At 43.2% G+C, this 20,512-nt stretch overlaps 4 protein-coding genes across 10 annotated transcripts; 1 reads left to right on the forward strand and 3 right to left on the reverse strand.

The window, feature by feature from the left end:
• Positions 1-189: 189 nt before the first annotated feature.
• On the forward strand, positions 190-8,460 carry LOC100881741 (gustatory receptor for sugar taste 43a). 4 transcript variants are annotated; one of them, XM_012280427.2, is made up of 9 exons: positions 190-319; positions 385-538; positions 620-827; positions 889-1,105; positions 1,168-1,504; positions 1,610-1,702; positions 1,760-2,034; positions 2,103-2,261; positions 2,339-8,460. In XM_012280427.2, the coding sequence occupies exons 2-9, from the start codon at positions 454-456 to the stop codon at positions 2,489-2,491; spliced, it is 1,527 nt and encodes a 508-aa protein (XP_012135817.1). In that variant the 5' UTR covers positions 190-319; positions 385-453; the 3' UTR covers positions 2,492-8,460. The 4 variants fall into 4 exon arrangements, with proteins under 4 accessions (XP_012135817.1, XP_012135818.1, XP_003701221.2 ...); XM_012280428.2 differs by lacking the exon at positions 385-538 and having other exon boundaries at positions 192-319; XM_003701173.3 differs by lacking the exon at positions 190-319 and having other exon boundaries at positions 398-538; positions 1,613-1,702.
• On the reverse strand, positions 2,611-7,501 carry LOC100881853 (phosphatidylinositol-3,5-bisphosphate 3-phosphatase MTMR3). Of its 2 annotated transcripts, XM_076541236.1 has the most exons (14): positions 7,194-7,501; positions 6,930-7,116; positions 6,676-6,854; positions 6,403-6,604; positions 6,073-6,263; positions 5,744-5,939; positions 5,479-5,664; positions 5,197-5,361; positions 4,855-5,105; positions 4,526-4,768; positions 4,108-4,405; positions 3,929-4,030; positions 3,616-3,800; positions 2,611-3,532 (listed from the first exon to the last, which is right to left on the reverse strand). In XM_076541236.1, exons 1-14 carry the CDS (start codon positions 7,499-7,501, stop codon positions 3,217-3,219), a joined length of 3,009 nt encoding a protein of 1,002 aa, XP_076397351.1. In that variant the 3' UTR covers positions 2,611-3,216. The 2 variants fall into 2 exon arrangements, with proteins under 2 accessions (XP_076397351.1, XP_076397352.1); XM_076541237.1 differs by lacking the exon at positions 2,611-3,532 and having other exon boundaries at positions 3,638-3,778.
• An 832-nt stretch (positions 8,461-9,292) lies between the features above and the next one.
• Positions 9,293-10,486, reverse strand: LOC100880855 (protein OPI10 homolog). The gene is made up of 3 exons (XM_003701084.3): positions 10,324-10,486; positions 9,998-10,127; positions 9,293-9,918 (listed from the first exon to the last, which is right to left on the reverse strand). Exons 1-3 carry the CDS (start codon positions 10,351-10,353, stop codon positions 9,488-9,490), a joined length of 591 nt encoding a protein of 196 aa, XP_003701132.1. The 5' UTR covers positions 10,354-10,486; the 3' UTR covers positions 9,293-9,487.
• Positions 10,323-20,414, reverse strand: LOC100881959 (sodium/hydrogen exchanger 9B1). Of its 3 annotated transcripts, none has more exons than XM_076541239.1 (6): positions 13,287-20,414; positions 13,007-13,182; positions 12,781-12,899; positions 12,536-12,697; positions 12,314-12,460; positions 10,323-12,009 (listed from the first exon to the last, which is right to left on the reverse strand). In XM_076541239.1, the coding sequence occupies exons 1-6, from the start codon at positions 13,955-13,957 to the stop codon at positions 11,713-11,715; spliced, it is 1,572 nt and encodes a 523-aa protein (XP_076397354.1). In that variant the 5' UTR covers positions 13,958-20,414; the 3' UTR covers positions 10,323-11,712. The 3 variants fall into 3 exon arrangements, 2 of the variants coding, with proteins under 2 accessions (XP_076397354.1, XP_076397355.1); XM_076541240.1 differs by having other exon boundaries at positions 11,866-12,254; XR_013040955.1 differs by having other exon boundaries at positions 11,871-12,009; positions 12,153-12,460.
• Positions 20,415-20,512: the final 98 nt, after the last annotated feature.

Raw genomic sequence — 20,512 nt, forward strand, 5'->3', positions numbered from 1 at the left:
GTATTAACTTTGTTACCTGTAATTACATGTACGACTACGAAATATCTTGATGACGGAGGACTATGTTTAACGAAGAACGAAGACTGTTTTTCCAGAGGGTGAATGATAAACGCCGCTTCTGGCCACGTACTACAAATAAAAACCACGCTACTGTCGACGATAACGATCTGTTAACGATCTGACAAAGATGAATGTATTTGGTGATAGCGTTTCATACGAGTACGAAGAGTTTCGAGTTTACAGGATCGATGAAAGAGAGTAAATGAAAGGAAGAAGGAAACAAGAAGAAGGGTATTGCGCCGTTGACAGCAGTGAAATGGTAAGCGCGCGTTCGAAACTAGTCGCGACTGTACGTACATCGCGTATGCTTAGTTTTCGTTGCAGGAGTTCTTCGCATAACATTTTCCTTTCCTTGAAAAAGTTCGAAAGTAGGCGAAGTGGCGCGTAAGGATAATGCCATCGCATATGCGATGGAACATCGATAACGATAAACGAAAAACCATAGGCAGTGGCGGCAGTACAAACAATAGTGTATCGCGTGCGTTTACGTTTTTGCAATTATTCCGTACGAATAATCTGAAGTTTAAAGTGTGCGATGTTATTAATTGAATGCTTGTAGAAAATCGACGACGTCAAAGTACGAAATCGAAGATGGAATCGAAACCGGAGGGAAATAAAGACAAGAATACATTCCAGAGTTATCTTTGTCAGGCAATTTCTCCGATATATTACCTCGGTAAAGCGTGCGGTTTGATCCCTGTTAGATTCGTCGCAAATGTCACTGGAGGATATCGAGCTCGTCTAAGCATCCTTGACCTCTTCTACAGGTAAAAATCACCCCTCATAAATTTGAATTTCGAATAATTTAAACGCGTTATATTTTTCCAGCTTGTGCGTGTTAATGTTGCTCCTCAGCGCAGAAATTTGGGGTCTATGGAGAGATTTGAAAGACGGCTGGAAACACAGCACTAGATTAAAATTTCGCACAGCCATAATCGCGACGTGCAGCGACGTTCTCGGAATAATGAGTTTAACCGTGGTGTGCATCGTTGGCTCGCCTTTTCGTTGGAAAAAGCTGCAAGTAGTCCTCAACAAATTAATCGAGGTGCGAGGCGATCAATTATCAAGGTTTGCGCGCTAATAAATTAATCAGTACGTTGATTTCAGGTGGATGAGAAAATCGATCTGTCCCCGACAAAGAAAAACGCTCGTAGATTTACAATCGTTTTAACCGCGTGCAGTCTTTTTTTCCTCTGGTTCAATTCGACTTTAGACTTCTACACGTGGGATCGAAAAACAAGGGTGCAGGAAACTATGTCCGATAAAGGACCTCTCAACTACGCATCGCTATATTTTATGTACACTGTTATCATTATGACGGAGATTCAATATACCGTCTCAACCTACAATATTGGGCTAAGATTTGTTCGGTTGAACAACGCTCTTCTAAACTTGTCCGATAACTTTCGCGTCACCGATCACTTTGGAAAATCAACTGAAACAGGTAAACAGAGAAAACTCGAGTTTCTATTTGACCACTTAGTTTAATGATCGTTACCACCACTTTATTGTTACGATCGATCCAATTTATTCCTGTTCGTTTATCAAGTAGTCGACAAAGTTCGCGACAAAACGTCGGCCGACTTACGATCTCAGAGACAATTCGAGTTAACCAGCTATCAAATCTTTCGAAAATTACCAGGTAAGTAATATCTGCTCGTTCACAACAGTCCATATTTTACGTATCCTTTGTTCGCAGATAACAGCAACTACGTGAAGCGTATATCTGAACTGAGATTGATTCATTCTTCGCTCTGCGACACGGTCTCTGTCATAAACGATACATTCGGTACTGTCATACTGGCCGTCACCGTAACGTGCCTCTTACACCTGATCATCACCCCGTATTTCTTGATCATACAAGCTGGTGAGAAACACGAATGGATATTTTTATTCGTTCAAGGTGGGTGGTGCATCTTCCACGTAGCCAGAATGCTGATGATTGTTCAACCTAGTTATTATGCCGTCGCAGAGGTAATGCCATACCGACCACTAATGTCATACGTATCGGTTACAATCGAGAACGAAAACTTTCGTTTCAGGGAAAAAAGACGGCTATTCTGGTCAGTCGATTACTCTCCTCTAGTTTCGAGACCGAAGTTCGACGGGAATTGGAAATATTTTCGCTTCAATTATTACATCGACCTCTGGAGTTTTCAGCTTGTGGACTTTTTCCTGTAGACAGGACTCTGATAACGTCGGTAAGGAGGCTAGGATCCAATTTGTCCGTGCAATCAGGGAAAATGTATATCATATCCGTGACTTATATAAATTTTAGATCGCGGGGGTCGTTACAACCTATCTCGTTATATTGATACAATTCCAAAATGCGGACGACACGAAAGGCGACGTTGATATTATAAGAAATGTAACAAAAATATTTCAAAATGCAACACAACTTCAGAATCTTACGGGAATAAAAATAGCATGACTTTCTCAAAAGCGAGCGAACGAATAAAAAAGAAAAAACAGTACTCGAAAACGCGTACAGACAAAAATAAATAAAAAGAGAGAAAGAAAAAAAGAGAGAGAGAGAGAGAGTGCATCACATATGATAATGACATTTAATATACCAATTCTCGTAAACAGCAGTAATATACAAATACACGTTACTCGTATCGTAATCCAACTATTAATTAACGAGTCGTTCCATCGATTGATCGACGATTTATTAAGAGCGCACCTCGCACGGTGTCTATAACTAGACATCAGTCACAGCCTATCCAAAATGTTTCTCGGCCTCGTCTCGCTGTATCTCGTAAGGGTAACAAGATTTCCTAAAAATCTTGGGGAAACTTGAATAGTCTCGTTCGAAGAAGCCAGGTATCTCGTTGGACCAAGTTATTCCTAATATGTGTATGTATATGTGTCGTGTGTAGGTATGTGTACGTGTACGTGTTGTATATACAACCTCTCGTATACTGACTTGACTTCTCTCTGATGCTATACACGCTTCTTCGTACAAATTATTACTCTAGCAATAAATATTTAATCGCTCGAAGAATCTAACGTGGCTATCGCGCATTCGAGCCAGATGTTAAGGATACTCCGTGTCGTCAAAAACCATCTAAAAACCTAAAGGCTGCCGCCGCAGTTGGACCCACAGCGGCAGCCACAGCCGTAGCAGCGTTCTTTTTCCACTTTTCCTTCGAATTTTCAATTGACGGTAGCCGCTGTAACCGGAGGTTGCGACTTTTGATGTGCAGCCTGTAACAGATTGTCGCAACAACTGTCCTTCGTTACGTGCAAACCCTTCGGCCGTTGACAAGTTATCAAATTTTCCGAGTTCGTGGAAAGCTCCGCGTCGTTTTCTCCCTTGTTATGGTGACGCGTGTTACACTGGCACGGACTTGCGTGTCGATGAAGCCGAGAGAAACACTCGCTACAAACCCTCACGGGATTATACAACTGCTCGCTAGGTAACGGCGTCGAATTCTCGGAACAATCTGCACAAAAGATCTTACCGCAGCACCTATGACGCAAACGAATAAATTGCACGCGTTAACGTACACCGAACAAAGTCAATCGATTACGATGCTGCGGATGTTCCTTTACCTGCAATGATGCTTACGCCTTCCGAGCCAAAACTCTGTATTGCATCCCATACATCGATTCACCGCGTGATCAGGTACCCACAGTGTGGGAGCTGGACCTAATTCTTCGACTGCTTCCCAAGACATATCCGAAGGTAATGACTCTCCATGATCTCCGGTACTTCCTACCGAATCGGGTAACGAACCCTAAAATGTGATCGATATTCTTTTCCCTATCTATATCTCTATTCCTCTATATTTTATTTTCGCTTCTTAATTACATTATGCTAATATTACTGGAAACCTTTGGTCGACAAATATTGTACGATACTTACGATATCATCGACGCGTTCGGTGTCCGTGTTGTGATTACAAACTTGTTTTATTAGGGCCAATCTCGTCGTGTGTAATTCTTTTCTAAGCGCTTCTTCTTTCAGCTATAACGAAACGATTAAGAATTCTACCTATACTACGAACTTGTGTCGCTGTTTCTTTGAAGGAACGAAAATAATACCTTATGTTCCACGATAATCTGTTGCACGCGCATTTGTACGTCACACTGGATAACGGGAAGACCATCGACATCATCCAGTCTATCGATATTATCTAGTAACGCGTCTTGATGAGTCGGCGAAGCCGGACAAATGCTGCTAGGTGTTCTCGATATTAGGGGTGCGCTGGTGTCGCTAACGTCGCTACCCTCGTTCTGATTGTGATTACAATTACGGTTGCAAGAGCAAACGTTTCGACCGGTCACGTTGTTCTCGATCCATGGTGATACGATATCGGACGGTGAATTTTTCGAAACTTTACTGCTCAACAAAAAATCTTTTTGTTGTTCGATTCGAATTCGAATCCGCGATTAAATTCGGATGCATATTCCCGATAGGATCTAATTTTAATCGTACTTGACGTTTAATGTATGCACTTACGTTTCCTTATCAGCGTTGATCACGCCTTGCAAAGAATCGTTGCTGGGTATCAAAGTGTCTGTCGAGCTATCCACCGAAGGATTCACTGGCGAATCGTTTAAGGCCTGCACCGTCTTGTACCGTATTTCGGTCTGATCGGAATTTTCTATTGCATTTTCCTCGACTCTTTCCATTGTACAATTCTCCGCGTGATTTACAGTCTTCTCTTCGGTTTCTGCATCGAGTGTCAAAGAATCAAATTTTCTGCAATTGTATACAGGAATTACGCGTCGATTCGCTGCGGGTACGTCGAAGTACATAGAAATAAAACGAACTCCACGAACGCGTACTTTTCTACCGAAATACTTGGATCGCTGAGTCTACGATGAAGGTAGGCCGTATGATCGGGAGCATGCATAAGATCGCCGTATGATCGAGTTTTAGTCATTTGTCCCTGCGGTTCTTCGTTATCGCCACCTTCGATATCGATCATCGTTACTCTTTGTTTGTCGTCCCTGACACCCAGAGAAGATTCCATGGAACCTAAATATACTTCGGACCATAAAACGAGGTCACGCACGTTACAACTCGGCCATAATACCTGAACAATACAAAAAATTATCGATACATTTCAATACACGCGAGTAACTAACCTATCTTGATTAATTGAACGTGTCAAAAATATGTCTCACTTGATTTTTTAACGGTGAATACAAATGATTTACAAACGAACTGGAATTAAGGAACCGCCACACCGAAAATGTACGCTCGCGTATTCTCAACTGTAACCTTTCTTGCCTCGTGTTGCAAAGAAATGTGCCGAAAAGTTGCGAATACGTATGTTGTGCAAGTTTCACCTAAAATAAAAAGAAGTCAGAATGCGCCCGTATACTCTACACCTATATATCTATACACCAATAAACAGACAGACGAATAAATGAGAAATATGCACTTGAGATTTTTGTACAACTTACAAGATACGCGGGAGACATTTGAAAACTACATTTGAACTGTAGAATTAGCTGATGTACGCAATCGAGCCATTGTAAAAATACTGGACATCGTTCGTTGGGATCTTCGCAACCAACCGTTTGCCCACAACGATCTGCGAATTTATGTCCAAAGTCTAACCATTCTCTCTCGCATAAAATTTGGAATCCCTAACAACAGCAAAACAAAATAACGAAACGACCGTTCTATGAAAAACTAAAAAAGAAAGACAAAGTACCTTTAGCATACCTCTATAGTTCTATAATAAGGATCTAAAAGGATCTGTGCTAACGCGACGATCTGAGGTGTTCTATCCCAGCCGTCGCTACAGTGGACCAATACCGGTCGACCATCTCTTTCGATTGCCGAAGCTACGGTCACAGCTGCACGTAACAATCCAGACATGTGTTGCAACCATCGTGTTCCTTCCAAAAGGCTGAGCCAACTACGAGATGAAAATCAAAAGATATTAAGTTACATGTATTCGTTCGTTGATCGCCGCTACGACAGATTAAAAGGAAAGAAGAGAGAACATGAAACGAAAGTACATAAAACACGATGGAAGACAAAGTATTTACTTGGGTTGATCCGCATCTGATGCGCATAGTTGCCTCACTGCGTGAAAGCTCTTTCGTATCGAATGAATGTTCGGTAAATTCATGAACTGTATGTCGCAACTGGGATAATACTCTGGACATTCGCAACCACCACCGCGCGCTCTATTTGCCACGGCGGTTGTATACGACCTCGCGTCCACGATTAAAACTTTCTGCAAATAACGTGTTAGAATTCGAAAAAAGATATTGAAAGTTTCAACGCGTATTCGAAATTTCTTTTCACGGAATCTCCAATGAAAACTGCTTCTCCTTTAAACAGTCAAATAACTTGCTTAAATCTTCGATGCTCACTTTGGTACTATTTGTTGTGACACCGTCGTCGCTATCATCGGGATAAACGATGGACGAGTCCACCATCGTCGATTCACCTTTATCGTAGGCGCATGCATCTGAAAGAGCCTTCAACAGATCTTCGTCTTCCGCGCTCCGCCAACCGAGCCATCCCACTTCTGGTTGACTACTTCGTGCTATCACCGCACCGTTGTTCACGTGCCTATAAAGAGAGCCAGAAACTCGTATTGGGTCGCGCATAAAGATAAAACTACCTCCTAGTTTTCCTACTACCTCCAAACAACAGCAGGAATTCGACGAGAACTTCTGAATTTGGCCACGGTTTCGAGGATTTTGTCGGAAATGCAAGCAGGAACCAAAAGCAACGGCGGATAAGACGGGCACATTCGATAATCTTTATTGATCTGACTTATACGCCATGTACCGTGTAAATTAAATTTCAATCGTTCTACCTAAGGAACAGAGAAATAGTTTGTATTATGATCAAATTGAACACTGGTATTCATTTGTGTTTACTATTTACTTACCTCAGAATTAAAAGTAGCGGTGTAAGAAGCATTATCTTTCCCAAGTTTGAAACTATCTTTACCTTCTTCCAAAGACCAGGCATAATAAGCAAAAGCAAATATATCTTCTATATTTTTCCGTGGATAAGTCACTTTATGGAGTCGTTTGAACCATTCCAAGCAGTGTTCATTCGTCGAGAAAGCACAACTGAAAATATTTGAACATTCATAATTCAGGATTAACAAGGAAACAATGCATTATATTAACACTGAATAATGCTATACCTTAATGAACGTGCATCTTTACAACCAATATGCAAGAAGAAAATTTCTTTCACTTCTAATTGCTCGATTAAACCCAATGGAATATTGTAACGTGTCTGACTTAATTGCAAGTAGAGTCTGTAATTTGAAAGAGCCAATATTCCATCCGATGTACGTCCAAGAGCTACAATTGATTCCCCGCTTAATGGTGTAAATGGGACTGTAAGTGTTTGATCCTCGCACTCAAAATGTGCGTGCTTTGGGAATAATTCCGAAGCGTGTAAATGACAAATGGACTGCAGACTTGTTGGCTCTTCTGAACTATCCATCTCCGCTCTCTGTAATACACCATCGATAAATTCATATGCTCATAATTATATATTATCACCACTCAATAATCATAGAAATTATTTAAGTAATAACAGCATGAAAATGAAAAATCTGTACAAAAGATTTGTGTAGGAAGAAAATATTGGCAACATATTTTATACTGGTTTGTGGTTTGCATTGTGTAAAAGCAATGTCATAGCTATATAAAAATATCTTTGTTAAAAAAAACTCGCAAAATAGATGAACTAAAAAGATAAACGTTTCATTCGTGGACGATAAATGATATGAAAGATATCGTATCGGAAAATGGAAAATTTATTTTGTTTCGATTGCTGAAAAATTTAAGACAATTAGATCGACGTCACATTGACATTTGTATTATTCTAAACAATAAAGAATTAAAATTCACGAAATACGCTTAAAATCTGTCAGCATTGTACCGTGTGTGCGGATGAAATGTTATTTTTGTAAACGTCTTAATTGCATAGAATTATTGAACTAAACAGAATCGTTAGCACGAAACGAACAAAAGGAGGGCTGAAAACATTCATAAAGAGGAAAATACATCATGAAACGTTAAAGTAGTAAACTTTTCGATCAAATTTCTTAGCAAATTAAGAATAAGCGTAGGCGACGAGTTCAATAACAGTAACGATGTCTTACCTTCGATTGCGAAGTTCCTCCGCGATGGGCGATATCTGACCGTTTTGATACTTCATACAAAATCCATAAACAGTCGTTTACGCACCAAGTACAACGAGAACGTTGCTCGAAATAGAGATCATTTTCTCACGTCGAAAGAGATGGAAGAATTTCAAGTTCGATCTTGAGAAAAAAATAAATCTGCTAGATTGTTAAATAGATACGTAGATAGCTTATGGGATAAACGACACGACGGCTAATCTCGTGCAAGTACGATCCAAACGCGATCACTTTTCGTCACGGTGGTTCACGAAAATGGCCAGCCTCACGGGACGCGGTCCCCATTAATTTGCTCGTTTGCTTCTTACTTTTGTCTTCTACTTGGTAAACGATAATATCACGATAAATTCAATTTCCAATAAATTTTTGAGAAAGATACTTGCTCCGCTTCGTGTGAAAGTTACACTGACAGTTTAGTCTATATACGATTCAAACCGCTTTTTCATTGCTCGATTTTTATCTTTGGCGGCACGACGATTTTCAATAAACGAACGTTCCATTGAAAAAAAAAAATGAAAGATTCTATTTATTGGTTACTACCTTATCAGTACAGCATCTATTCGATAACGATTCACATATCATCGCGTCTGTATAATTATGGTACAGTGAAAAAGAAAATATTTATTCGCGTAAACAATGTTGTGCAAAAGTTTTAATAAACATTATTTTAGCGAAAATGCAGAGAGCGCCACGGCGCACATAATCTACCATTCAGTCTACCGTTCTAAGAATTCTAGATTCCGTGCTAAATTCACATTTGTCTGTATCTGTTCACATATTCATACTACACACAGATTTGTGCGAAGAAAAAAAAAATAAAAGACAGGCATACTTTTTATATTACTGATTATCATTTTTCTCGTTTTGTTATCGTGAATTGCAATTTTACATTTGTTGAATATTTCGCAAATAAGTATTACATGAGCGCGAAACAATCAAAAGGTAGCAATATAGTATGTACGATATTCTTGAAACAAATTTTTCAACGAAATTCGAAAAGCGTACAATACAATCAAAATGCAATGGACATTAAAGTTGATGTTAAATGCATACAGGTGAGATTTTAGCGTTTCGAGTAAAAAACGCGGTAATATTACAATTAATCTTATTATTACGATACAGTTCTTTGATGATAAATATAAAAAAATTTGAATTTATGCGCGCGACACAACGCATTCCAGTCTGTCGTACTTCGTGGACGAAAACGCGAGCGTCGAGAAATAAGATGCTGGAACGCGAAATGAAGACCAACTATCGCGTAACGAAAGTTGGTTGCGTTCTCATCATGCTTTCCAAAAGTTTGGATTTTGCTGTAACCTCCTCTCGAACGTTTCGTACCATCCTTGAATAGTCGATAGCGGAACATAATTTTCGGTTGGATTAGGCGTCATTTGTGCCTGTGTTACAGAGAAACTGGAAACATAATTCAAAAAGCTAGTAAGCATTTTCTGGACGAATTCCAAGAACGAATTCGACGTGGCTTCGGTCACAGTAGCTGCTAATTGTTCTATAGCTCCAAGGGGTTCAACCGAGACACCTATTTGAGCTACATGAGAAATTTTTCCCACTCCAAAAATGCCTAAGTTGCTATTCTCGAATTCATGGTTTTTCTTCAATGTTGATATCTTGAATATAGCTGAAGGCTTTGCGTTGGAAATATATCCAAGAAACTGCCAGTTGGGTGGAGCAGTTGGATCCGGCCAACTGAAATACACTGCACAAAAATAAAACAGAATGAATTTTTATAAGGTGTTGATCACATTAAGCGATTAGTATCATATTTTGTTAAATACCTGCACCGCCTGTTCCATCAGGAAATGGTAATGTACCTGTCAGGAACACGACGATGTGATTAATATTATCTGCGTCTGGTACTGTAATCAAAAACTGAGTTTCTGCAATCTGTTGGAAATCCGTTTGTACCTGTAAACAATATTAACATTCGTACATCGGTCGTGGGTATATACTTATACAATAAAGTATGTAATAAATTTATTTTTTATGAATTCACGCTACGGTATTGTTCGTTGAAAATAAATTACCGATTTACGTAAAACTGTCAATTAACCGCATGCAATAAAATGTCAATTTGTAGATCACTAAACTCGAATTAACTTACCAGTCGACCAGACACAATTATACCAAGCATCGTTGAGTCGAGTCTAGATCATTCTAGTATCTTCTGGTTATCGTGTTATGCCCCAAAGTGTTCGAGTGTTACGCGCACAATCTTGCAACGGTATCCAAACATTTACAACCGCGAGGCTACGTTTGTCATAAACTCGCGCGATTCTAGTTTGGAAACTTGACACGGTAAGATAGAACCGAAAGGCAGATCCTCACACGACGATGAGTTTCAAAAGACACTTCTTGTTTGATATCGAATCAATAAAAATTTTGATCGATATCTTTTAATTACTTTCCAAACCATGTCATCGATTTTCTTTGATGCGTTGTTCAATTTATTAACGAGTTTTGTTCTGTTCCTTATTCGATACGCTGCGCACAATTACTTTTGTCATTTACCGTTAGATAGCACCACTCGTATAATTGAATCCGATTTGAAAAGAAAATCTAACAATAAAGAAATGCAGAAGTCGCAAAAAGTAAAAGAGACCATTGTTGTACCGACATTTCTTTTTAGTGCAGCTAATTTTATTGGAAATCTGATTGATCCATAATAGCGTAACGACATAAAATACATGACAAACAGAAAATTACTCGTAAACGAAGATGTTTATTTCGTTATAATATAACAATTAAAAACATTTTCGGTGGAATTGCAGGTGACTAAAATGGATGGCATTCAAACCTGTCAGCACATGTATGTGATAGTACGAGTAAGCTGTAGCGTAAATTACTTCAAAGCCATTAGAACGAAAGCATTCTTTTCGAGCATGGAAAAAGAAGACAGAATATGATTGTGAGTACATGATTATGGAATCGAAGACTCAAAGTACTGCGGTTAATAGGTGCGTCTCATAAGGCGGGATAAATTGTTTAAATACGAAATGAAAAGGGAGAGGGAAAACAGAGAATAATGTTCTACCATGAATAGAACAGTGTACAGAAGTTGTCTTTTGTTTCACAGATACAATGAATGAAAAGTTAAGTCGATTGACGCGATGCGATCCAAAACATTGGGAATTGGCTCGATTTAGCGGCGGTTCGACGATGATGCAACGACGACGAGACGCATCGCGAGTACAACGTCGACGCACTTCGAAAAAGACAATACAAATATTCGTGCGGAAATTTTTCGCTTCGTCTGGACACTTTGATAAGAAATAAAGCAGCGGCGAAGGAGGAGAAGGAAGAGAAAGGAGGTGTTGCGAAAAGAAGAAAAAAGAAGCGCGGCGAGGAGCAGAGCCTAAAGAAGTTGCGCGTTGATGAAAGGCGCGGAGAGGAGAGGAGAGGAGAGAGGAGAAGAGAAAAGAAAATGAGCCACGGTGGCTATTGTTTCGCGAAGGAGGACAGGTTATCGGTAGCACGGAATGGAAGCGGTCGTTCAAGCGGTCACGACGTTCGTAACCCGCCGCTTTCTTTCCCTTTCTCTGATTGAGTGACGCGGAAGAGGCTGAAGGCTAAGGATTCGAAGGTAGCTCAGCTCGCGTTTTCTTCGCTCTTCTCGTTTAGATACTCTTTTGAGAAGAAGCGGTCCAGTATGATTTATGAGAATAGATCCGAGCGGCGCCAACAACAACATCGTCACGAAGGCCACTTCGACCACGTCCTGAGCCAGGTCCATCGTCCAGTCGTCTGCTTCACGTCGCGCTCGTTCGTACGCCATTGGTCCCAACGCAGCCTTCAAATGTAACCAGCAAAGATTCAGTAGTACGACCATACGTTATATACTTGTACTACCAGAACAGGTAGAGGGAATATGATAGCAGGATGGTAATAGAATAAAATGTAACATAATAGAAATAGGGTAATAGTTCACGATACCTGTAAAGTGCCTTTTGGTAACCCGCAGATGACCATGAACACTCTTTCTCTCCACGTGAACGGTCCACCGTAGGTGATAATCAGGATACCAAGACTACGCGCCTAGACGGTAACAACGAACAGACTTTTCGACACGATATCGATCCTTGTGCGTTACTTACCGTTAGCCCAAGCAGGATACATGTCACATGAAGTCCGAATCGAGACCAGGTCCAGCGCTCGATATCCATGTCGGCGCCTACTAATCCGGCCAAGATCGGTTGCACCAACTGCCAGAGGACGAAAGCCGTGCGTCGAATAAGCGTCGTCTAATCGTTGAAAGGCAAAGACAGGCGATCAGAAAATGAACTCCATAATCGCTTTATCGATCGCGCTCAACTAACGTCATAAGAACCGGCCAAGATTTTCCAGCCGGTGATAGCAACGAACGACAGAACCATAGCGGCCAAGTATCCTCCGCCCGAGATCGTTACTTGCGCTGTCGCCGTGGTGCACATCACGGAGGCGAACACCAAGCCTATCATGCGATACCAGGTCACGTATCCCTAAAGAAATTTCTGGTGCGTGTGAAATGGAAACGAGAAGAAAAAGCGTGGATGATTTCCACGCGGGAACGACAATTACTCACGTGACTACGATGCGGGAAAAACACTAAGAAAATGCCGAGGGAAACTCCCGTTCCAATTGCCAGTAACGCGTCACGAAGGCCAGCGGGCACGAAGGACCACCATTCTGTTCTTCCTTCGTCTAAAAATCGCCGGAGGCAGCCGAGTTAATCGTCGAAGAGAAAAGCGAAAGGAAAGAGGGGTGGCACGTAGTATCGTAGTAGTAAACAAAGTACGAGGATCGGATACCGTTGGTGAAAACGTTCGCGTAACAGATAGCAAACAGCGAAACAACGTGCACGTTTTCGAAGGTGGCGGCGGTGCAGAGTATAGTAGCGAGTCCTTTGTCTTCGCCGTAACCTCGTTCGGCCAAAGCTAGGACACAGTTCACGGTCACTACCGGTGACAGGCAGGCGAGTATCGTTCTTCGAGTGGACAGGAAGAAAGAGAGAGGAAGCGTAAACATGGAACAACCAAGCTGCGAGAAGGAAGGGAAGTCGATAAAGTTTGCTCTTGGTTCGTGACTCACCCGGTCATAAAAGACCAGTTCCAAGGATACAGTAGAATGTATCTGCAGCACAAAGTGAGTATGAGCATCTCCATCGTACAGGGTATGATAGCCAGGATGATCACGAAGACCGGGTTCTTTTTCAAACTAGTGGTCGACAGTTGGATTCCAGCTCGTATCGCGACGAAGGTTAGGCAAAATGTTCGAATTTTAGCGGCGTTCGAGCTGCCGAGGTCCTGGTGGATGTCGTAGAGTCCCGTGTTGCGGACGATCATACCAGCTGACAGCATCCCAAGTACCGGTGGGAGATTCAGGTACGGGATCGACGATATAATCCGACCAAGCAAATTAGAAAGTATCAGCAGAATGTAGAAGCCGAAGCCGTTGTTGCGCGGTAGCATCGTATTGCCCAGCAGGAAATACAAGAACACCCAGACGATCAACACGATTCCTGCGTTGGTCGTCAGTGAGAACAAATGCTCCCATGTGACATGCTGCCCTAACCATTTCATTACAGGTTCCGTTATCAGGATGTTTCGTATCCGAGGACTGAACACGGTCATTCGATGACAACACGTCAGATCATCTTCTTCTACCTCATTAGCGGACTGAGTCGAATGCGAGGTTGATTCCGAACTACCTTCGGAACTCTGATTCTCATGCTGCCAATTCTTTAGCCACTTCAACGACATAGTTTTTCGTTTGTACGGTTAGATTTTGTCGCTTTCCCGAATTTCGAAACGAATCAGAAGTTTAACGAGGTTAATTGTCTCTTCGATTGTTTCTTTTTCGGGGATCTCGATCTCGCGGTCGGTTAGCGAGAACTAATCGAACTCGACGCAAAATTAAACATCGCTCAAAAACAATTTCTAGCGAATTCTTGCGATCAATCGTTTCGATACGATTCTCGGCTTTCTGCCGAAAGTTCCGTTCGCTATCTCAACTTCTTTCGGCTGATTTCTCGCTCGGTTTGGAACCTATTCAACGGGACCGATCGAATTTTCTTTTCCGACATCGTCCGTTCTCGATTTCATCGACTCTTTGACGGACGATTTCTGTCATCATTTCGATCGAATAACGTCGCTGCTTCTTTCACGTTCCCTTTAGTTCGACGCGCACCCTCTTAGCCCCGCGTGACCCCTGTTGGCCCCTATTGGCCCCCCTTGGCCCACTTACCCTCTCTGGTAAATAGGGAGTCACGAACGCTCGTTCCCCGATCGTTTCACCCCCGATGCGCCTCGAAATGCGTATTATGCTTACGTACTGACTCGCATTTAGCCAGTGCGCCAAGTACGACGTACCGCTCGACGCTTCGTCCTCGTTTGTTCTCGAATACTTCCCAAGCATTGTAAGCTGTAAAGAAAACGTTTCGTACACAGTTTTCCTTAACCGTAATGTGATACGTATTGTTTTCCTGGCTTCTATCGTTTATAAAAAGGATGAACTAATTCCGCGGTCGAACCTCTACTTTTACCGAACAACGCCGAAATGATTCGACTCGAATTCGATGGTACCGAGTGGCTGGTCGCGATTCGCGCTTTCGAGAAAAACTCTCGAGATATTCGGAATGCTCGCGTGCCGCTGTCGGGTCTTTGACCCGAGCGGAGCACTTAAATCGGCGGTATTGGATTTGTGTCTGGCTGGGAAAATAGCACTCTTGGAAAATGAATATCTATTTTGGTTGTTGAAGCGACGCAGTCACTCGTACCAATAGGTAGTCGGACGTCAAGTGGATTTCAGGTTATTGAACCTGCTCATTGATCCTTTTCCGTGCACCGACACAGTCGCGTCGTTACCGCAACCAAGCGAGCGCCTCTACCACCTCTATCACCTTTACTATCTTTACCACCTTCACCACCACCTTCACCGCCATTACCACCTTTACCGCCGACGCCTTCGCCTCTCGACGCTTTCGTCAATGTCGGCATTGGCATCGACGTCGACGTCGACATCGGCCAGCGCGATGCCGATTCCTACCGCTTCCTCCCACCCTTCTCCTTTCCCCCTCTATTTCCAGTTACATTTTCATTTCCATTTCCTTTTCCTTCTCCCTCGTAGCCCATTCCCGTTTGTTGCCTAAAAATTTCCAATTTTACGCCCGAGCATTTTCTATTTCCCGTTTTCGTTTCAGATTTGCCAACGAATATGGAGCTCCTAAAACTGGACCGTTCGAAGACGATCACTGCTGCATACTTCAGGATCTAGAAAGTGGGACCCGAGAGGCGCGAATATTCGATCGATAGAGACAGCGACAGATATTCGATGGATAAAGTCGAGCGCGGCTAATGGACGCGTCAAACCTGGTTGTCTTTCCTGCAAGCAGCATCCGCGTTTTTCCTATCCGTGACTGACGGTAAACGCGAACAATTCTTTCTCGTCTTCCGTGCTCGTTCTCTCTCGCTACAGTATCGAAAAAGAAGCCGCACAGAGAAAGTGAGGAAGGAAGAGAAAGATCTAACAATCAAACAGTCGGATAGACGGACAAGTTATTTCTAGACAATTTACGTGCATTCGCTGACTGGTTGACGAGTAAACTGTCGCAGTGCGCCGCGTCGCGTCGGTCAATTCACCGTGCATGTCGCGAGACAGCCATCAAATAATGACGGAACGCAAACATCGACGCGTTCAACTATTTTGCACGGCTAACTAGCTTTCGTTAATTATAAATTGCCCGTTGCCGAGGTCCGTGTTTTTCCCCGACTCGGTTTTCATCCAGTGGACGTAAATCGAGTTGGCGAGGAACGCGTTTCCAGATTTCTGGAATATTGCTCGAATTCGGAGCTTCGTGCCTGGAGAACGATACGTTGCGTCACGATTTCTCGGCAAGATTCTCGAATCTGAACAATTCGTCGAGGATATATGTTGCTGAATCGGCGCGTATCCTGTCGAAAATATACGTAACACGCAGAGCAGACCGTCTGTCCGTCTGTGCGCGTATCTCGTCTGCCATACTCCGGCCGTTCGCCCTATTCGTCCGTCGCGTTTGTTTGTCCTTTCGTCTATCCACTCATTCCCTTCCTCCCTTTGTCTGTCCGTTAACGAAAGATTCTCTTTGCGCTTCAACCGGTTACCGGTGTAACCGGGCTGCTTCCTGCAGAGAACATTGTGTTCCATCTCTCTAACGGCAGCTCGCACCATCGCGCCCCGTACCGATCGAATCTGCTTGCTCGTCTTGTCGAATGCGCGTACAATCTGACTCCTCTTCGTTTGCAGGTTTTTTCGTCGGTACCGGCTGCACACCCTCTACGACCGCCAGTCGATAAACTGATCGCTTACCGTTTATTAGCGACAATTTCTAGTTGGACAGAGAGGTGAAGAATAAGAAAGAACAGGAAGAGGGAGAGAGAAATAGTTGAAGAGAGGGGGAAGCAGAAGGTTAGGGAGCAAAGAACGAGCGAAAGAGGCTTTTCTTCTTTTGATGCGCCTACTTAGCGTACGGGTCCGTGTTTCGTGTCGTACGCGTGGAAAGAGTACCCTCGAAACTGGCCGTAACGACCGGTAACCCCATCCTAAACGAAGCCTTAAAGAGGGAAGAAGGGCAGGGTAACCGTGTAACAAGAGGCTGTGCAAAGGGGTTGAAGAGTCGCGAAACCATGAAGGGGAAGCACCAGCGACGTCCACGAGTACGGCGTGACGTGGCTGTATTGTAACTGGAGAGTTTTCTTGCACTCGTCATCCGTCGCTCTCCACGCTTGCACGTAAAACTGTTTTCCGCGACTCGTTCTGCCTCCCTCTCTGTCTTTGCATCTGCTTCTGCCTTTGCCTTTGCCACCGGCTCTGCCTCTTCTCGTCGTTCCAAAGTCTCCGCAAACCTCGTTCATTCTTCGACGATCAACGACGACGCCAAATCGTCTGATCCTCATCGAACGGTTTAACGATTTAACGTTTGCTTCTCTCTAAACATTCATCGAAAATGTTGACGAATAAGTTAACGGCTCGAGTCGGAGGGAAGATAACGATCGAACGTTCACACGCTATTCCTTTAACGCGAGTCGGCGAGAATCGGTTTACGTTTTTACGCTACTTTACTTTTGATCGCGTTTGCTCGCTCGCTTTACCGCGTAATGGCATCAAGAAATTTTACAGGGCTATAACGCGTTCGTACGTCGCAAGGTTAAACGCCGTATCCGCGTAAAACTGTGAAGGCGCAAGTGTGCCAAGCTTTCCTTCGGACAACTTCCAAGGTTCGAGGAGCTTCCTTTCCGTTTCCATGGCGACTCGGTTATTCGTATAGACCGCACGCGAGCTTGCCAAGCTTTTCGCAGCGGATGTAACGAAGTTCGTTTTCTCTTCCGTTCTCCTCCCTTGGTTCATCGAATTCCGTAGCCAAACTACCTTTCCCTTTCTCTTGCCGTCCATCCACGAAGCTCCCTATGCCTCTCTCCGTCTCACCCGTAGGCCTATTCGATATCGTTCTATCCGACTACTCTTATTCTCGGCTCTGTTCGCGCCCGATGGGATAATAAGAGTCGCGACAACTGTTATTGAACCGATTCGAATCGGGCACATCTCGTACAATGCCGCCGTTCTTCGAGTGCACGTTGCTACGAACTTACTTCGCTAGTCTGATGGCTAATTCGATTGACGTAACGTAATTATCGGTCGCCGTTAATTAGTTCTCGTTTGCCGCGGGAACACGAAATAAGGGCAACGTCGCGTCGCGTCTCGTCGCATCGGAAGAGTGATTTCGATCCGTTGCCTCTCATCCGAGATTGTTTCCAACCTTGTTCCACGCGAACTTCCTCATCGTGCGGATATCAAAGCAAGTAGAAGAAACTGATATTTACCGAACGCTCGGTTATACGTTGCGCGGAACGAATCGAGTTAGACGGGCACTTTCGATCGAAAATAATCGTTGCGAAAGTTCCATGACGGATTCGGTAAGTCTGAAGCGTGGAACGCGAAGGATGGCGAAAAAGGAAAAGCAGAGACGATGCAAAAAGCGAAAGAAGTAAAGGGGAAAGGGTTGAGTCGCGTTGCGTCCAGTTTGGTATAGGTCGTGCGTTGGGTCGAATCGGGTTGAGTCGAATCGGATCGTGTCGGACCGTGTCGGGTCGTGTCGGGTCGTGTCGGGTCGGATCGATATTCCTGGCTGCGCGTGTCTTTAAGGCGAGCTACCACCGTACAGCTACCAACGTCGAACAGCTGTTAAAGGGTTCGACGCGCGTCTATCTCCCTTTGCCATTTTTTCGATTTTGACATTCTCTCGCATCGATCCTGTTCGCACCTTCGACCTTTCGATCTCTCGGCCTTGAAGCCTTCGCGTATCGGATAAATCGTTATCCGATATCGATACGGTAACGAATCGTATTAGCCACGTCGCGGTTCAGAAGTACAGATAATTTTATCGTTCTTTTATTTTTATCGGATCTCGGCTATTCATAATGGATCAATTTCCAGCCGAGTGGCACCGAAGGTGTTAAAGTATCCACAATGTTCGGTATATGCAACATCGAGCGTGAAGGGGTTAATAATTCTGCTAGGACCGGGTATTGTCTACTTTAGCGTGATAATATCCTTCATACGCGTTCTCTTCCCTTTTTTCTTCCCATTTCCCTTTTCCTCTTTTTCCCGTTATCCCTTTTTTCCCGTTTTTTTTGCCTATTCCCCTTTTCTTCTGTCAAGTACGAACGAACACCGTGTCCAGCGCAGATAGCTGGTTCGTTATTCTTTTCCTTGTATATCTACGGTGAACAACGAACTCGGTGTACCTTAGGAATACTAGACAATAACTCTTTTGTCTATGGTTGAAGGCGCGTAGAGCAGGAATATTACAACGCCGCTAGATTATTACAAAGGTTGTCTGATAAAGAAAACTCACGAGACGGATATCGTCCTCTGACTTTCATCGTTTCCCCCGGTGCTGTGCGTCGGATACGCGATTCGAACCGAGCAGCGCGGTAACCCGCGTGCATCGAGCGAGCCTACTCGAAACCGAGCTTATACGCTTATTATTTTCCCTTTGAAAATTGAAAACGTAAGCGTCATCGAAATTTCTACCAGACTGTTTGTAACGCGATATCCAGAGTACACGGGGTAAATTTTGTTGACGTATCAAAATTAGAGTCACGTATGAGTCCTCGAAGAGGCACTGAAGAAGGGAAAAGGTATAGGGCGAGACAGGGAGGAACGAACCGAGAGCAGACGGTCGAGTAGTAAGCTCCAGGATCAGAATTTTATGCGAATCGTTTTTGCTTTATTCCGCACGAACCTTATATATTCTGCACGTACATGCACACGCATTTTCTATCGCTATTATCGTTATTACATTATCATATTTTCCTTTCTCCCCGTCTTTTTCAGAAAATAATTTACGGGAGGGTTCTTTTTTCGCTTTCGAGATACGAAATCAGGAAACGAAGGTAACTCGCAGACGAGGAATTGGCTTTGAAATTTCGTAGTTTAACTCGTCAGACCACGGAAGAAAAATATTCGCCGTTGATTCGACCAGTCGAGAAGTCATTGCTCTACGGAAGACGATAAAAGTCATCCAACTTGATTACGCGGAAACATGACTGGACCAACGCGTAGGTAGGCGAAAGAAATCTCGTCGTGTCAGACAATGTCGAGTGGACGATGGTCTATGCCTGATTACGAGAGTACCTCATCATACAAGTTTAAAGCAATTTAGAAATTTAAAATTCTTTTTCTGAAACATTAATTAGCTAAGCTAGTGGTATCGTTTTAAGAGATGTCAGGTTTACTTTCATATATCTTTTATCTTTTAAAATGATCAGAGTTCTGTACTATTTATTATCGTGTTTGTGATTAAAACATAAATAATAAAAAACATTTATGATAATTCTTTCGAACCCTGTATACGTAACAACATTCATTTATTTAACTTTAAATGTAAAATGTTCTTTTTGGCGAATGACATCGATACACCGAGAAAATTTGACCCTCGCTTCCAAAAGCGCGTTAACCGTTTACGAGAGGCGATTTGAAATGGCGGCTCCCGTAGACAGTGTCCAAAAGAATAATCGATCGAAGGAACATACGGAGAAAGGTAACAAAGCTTGATCGTGGTAGAATTTGGAGAGCACACGAATCAAACGGTTCGAAGGATTCAAATTAAATTGAGCGTCACTGAAATTTCGACAAACGGCGTGATGCGTCGCGACGCGACGTCAGCAGTAGTAGCGCCTCCGTTCGGTTAGATCGGAGATAGTCGTAACATCGCTTCGGGTGCATTCGGTTCCTTTCGCCGCGAAGTTGGCGACGAGTGGCGCGACGCGGCACGAAGG

The sequence above is a fragment of the Megachile rotundata genome, chromosome 16 (genome assembly GCF_050947335.1).
Source record: "Megachile rotundata isolate GNS110a chromosome 16, iyMegRotu1, whole genome shotgun sequence".
Lineage (NCBI taxonomy): Eukaryota > Metazoa > Arthropoda > Insecta > Hymenoptera > Megachilidae > Megachile > Megachile rotundata.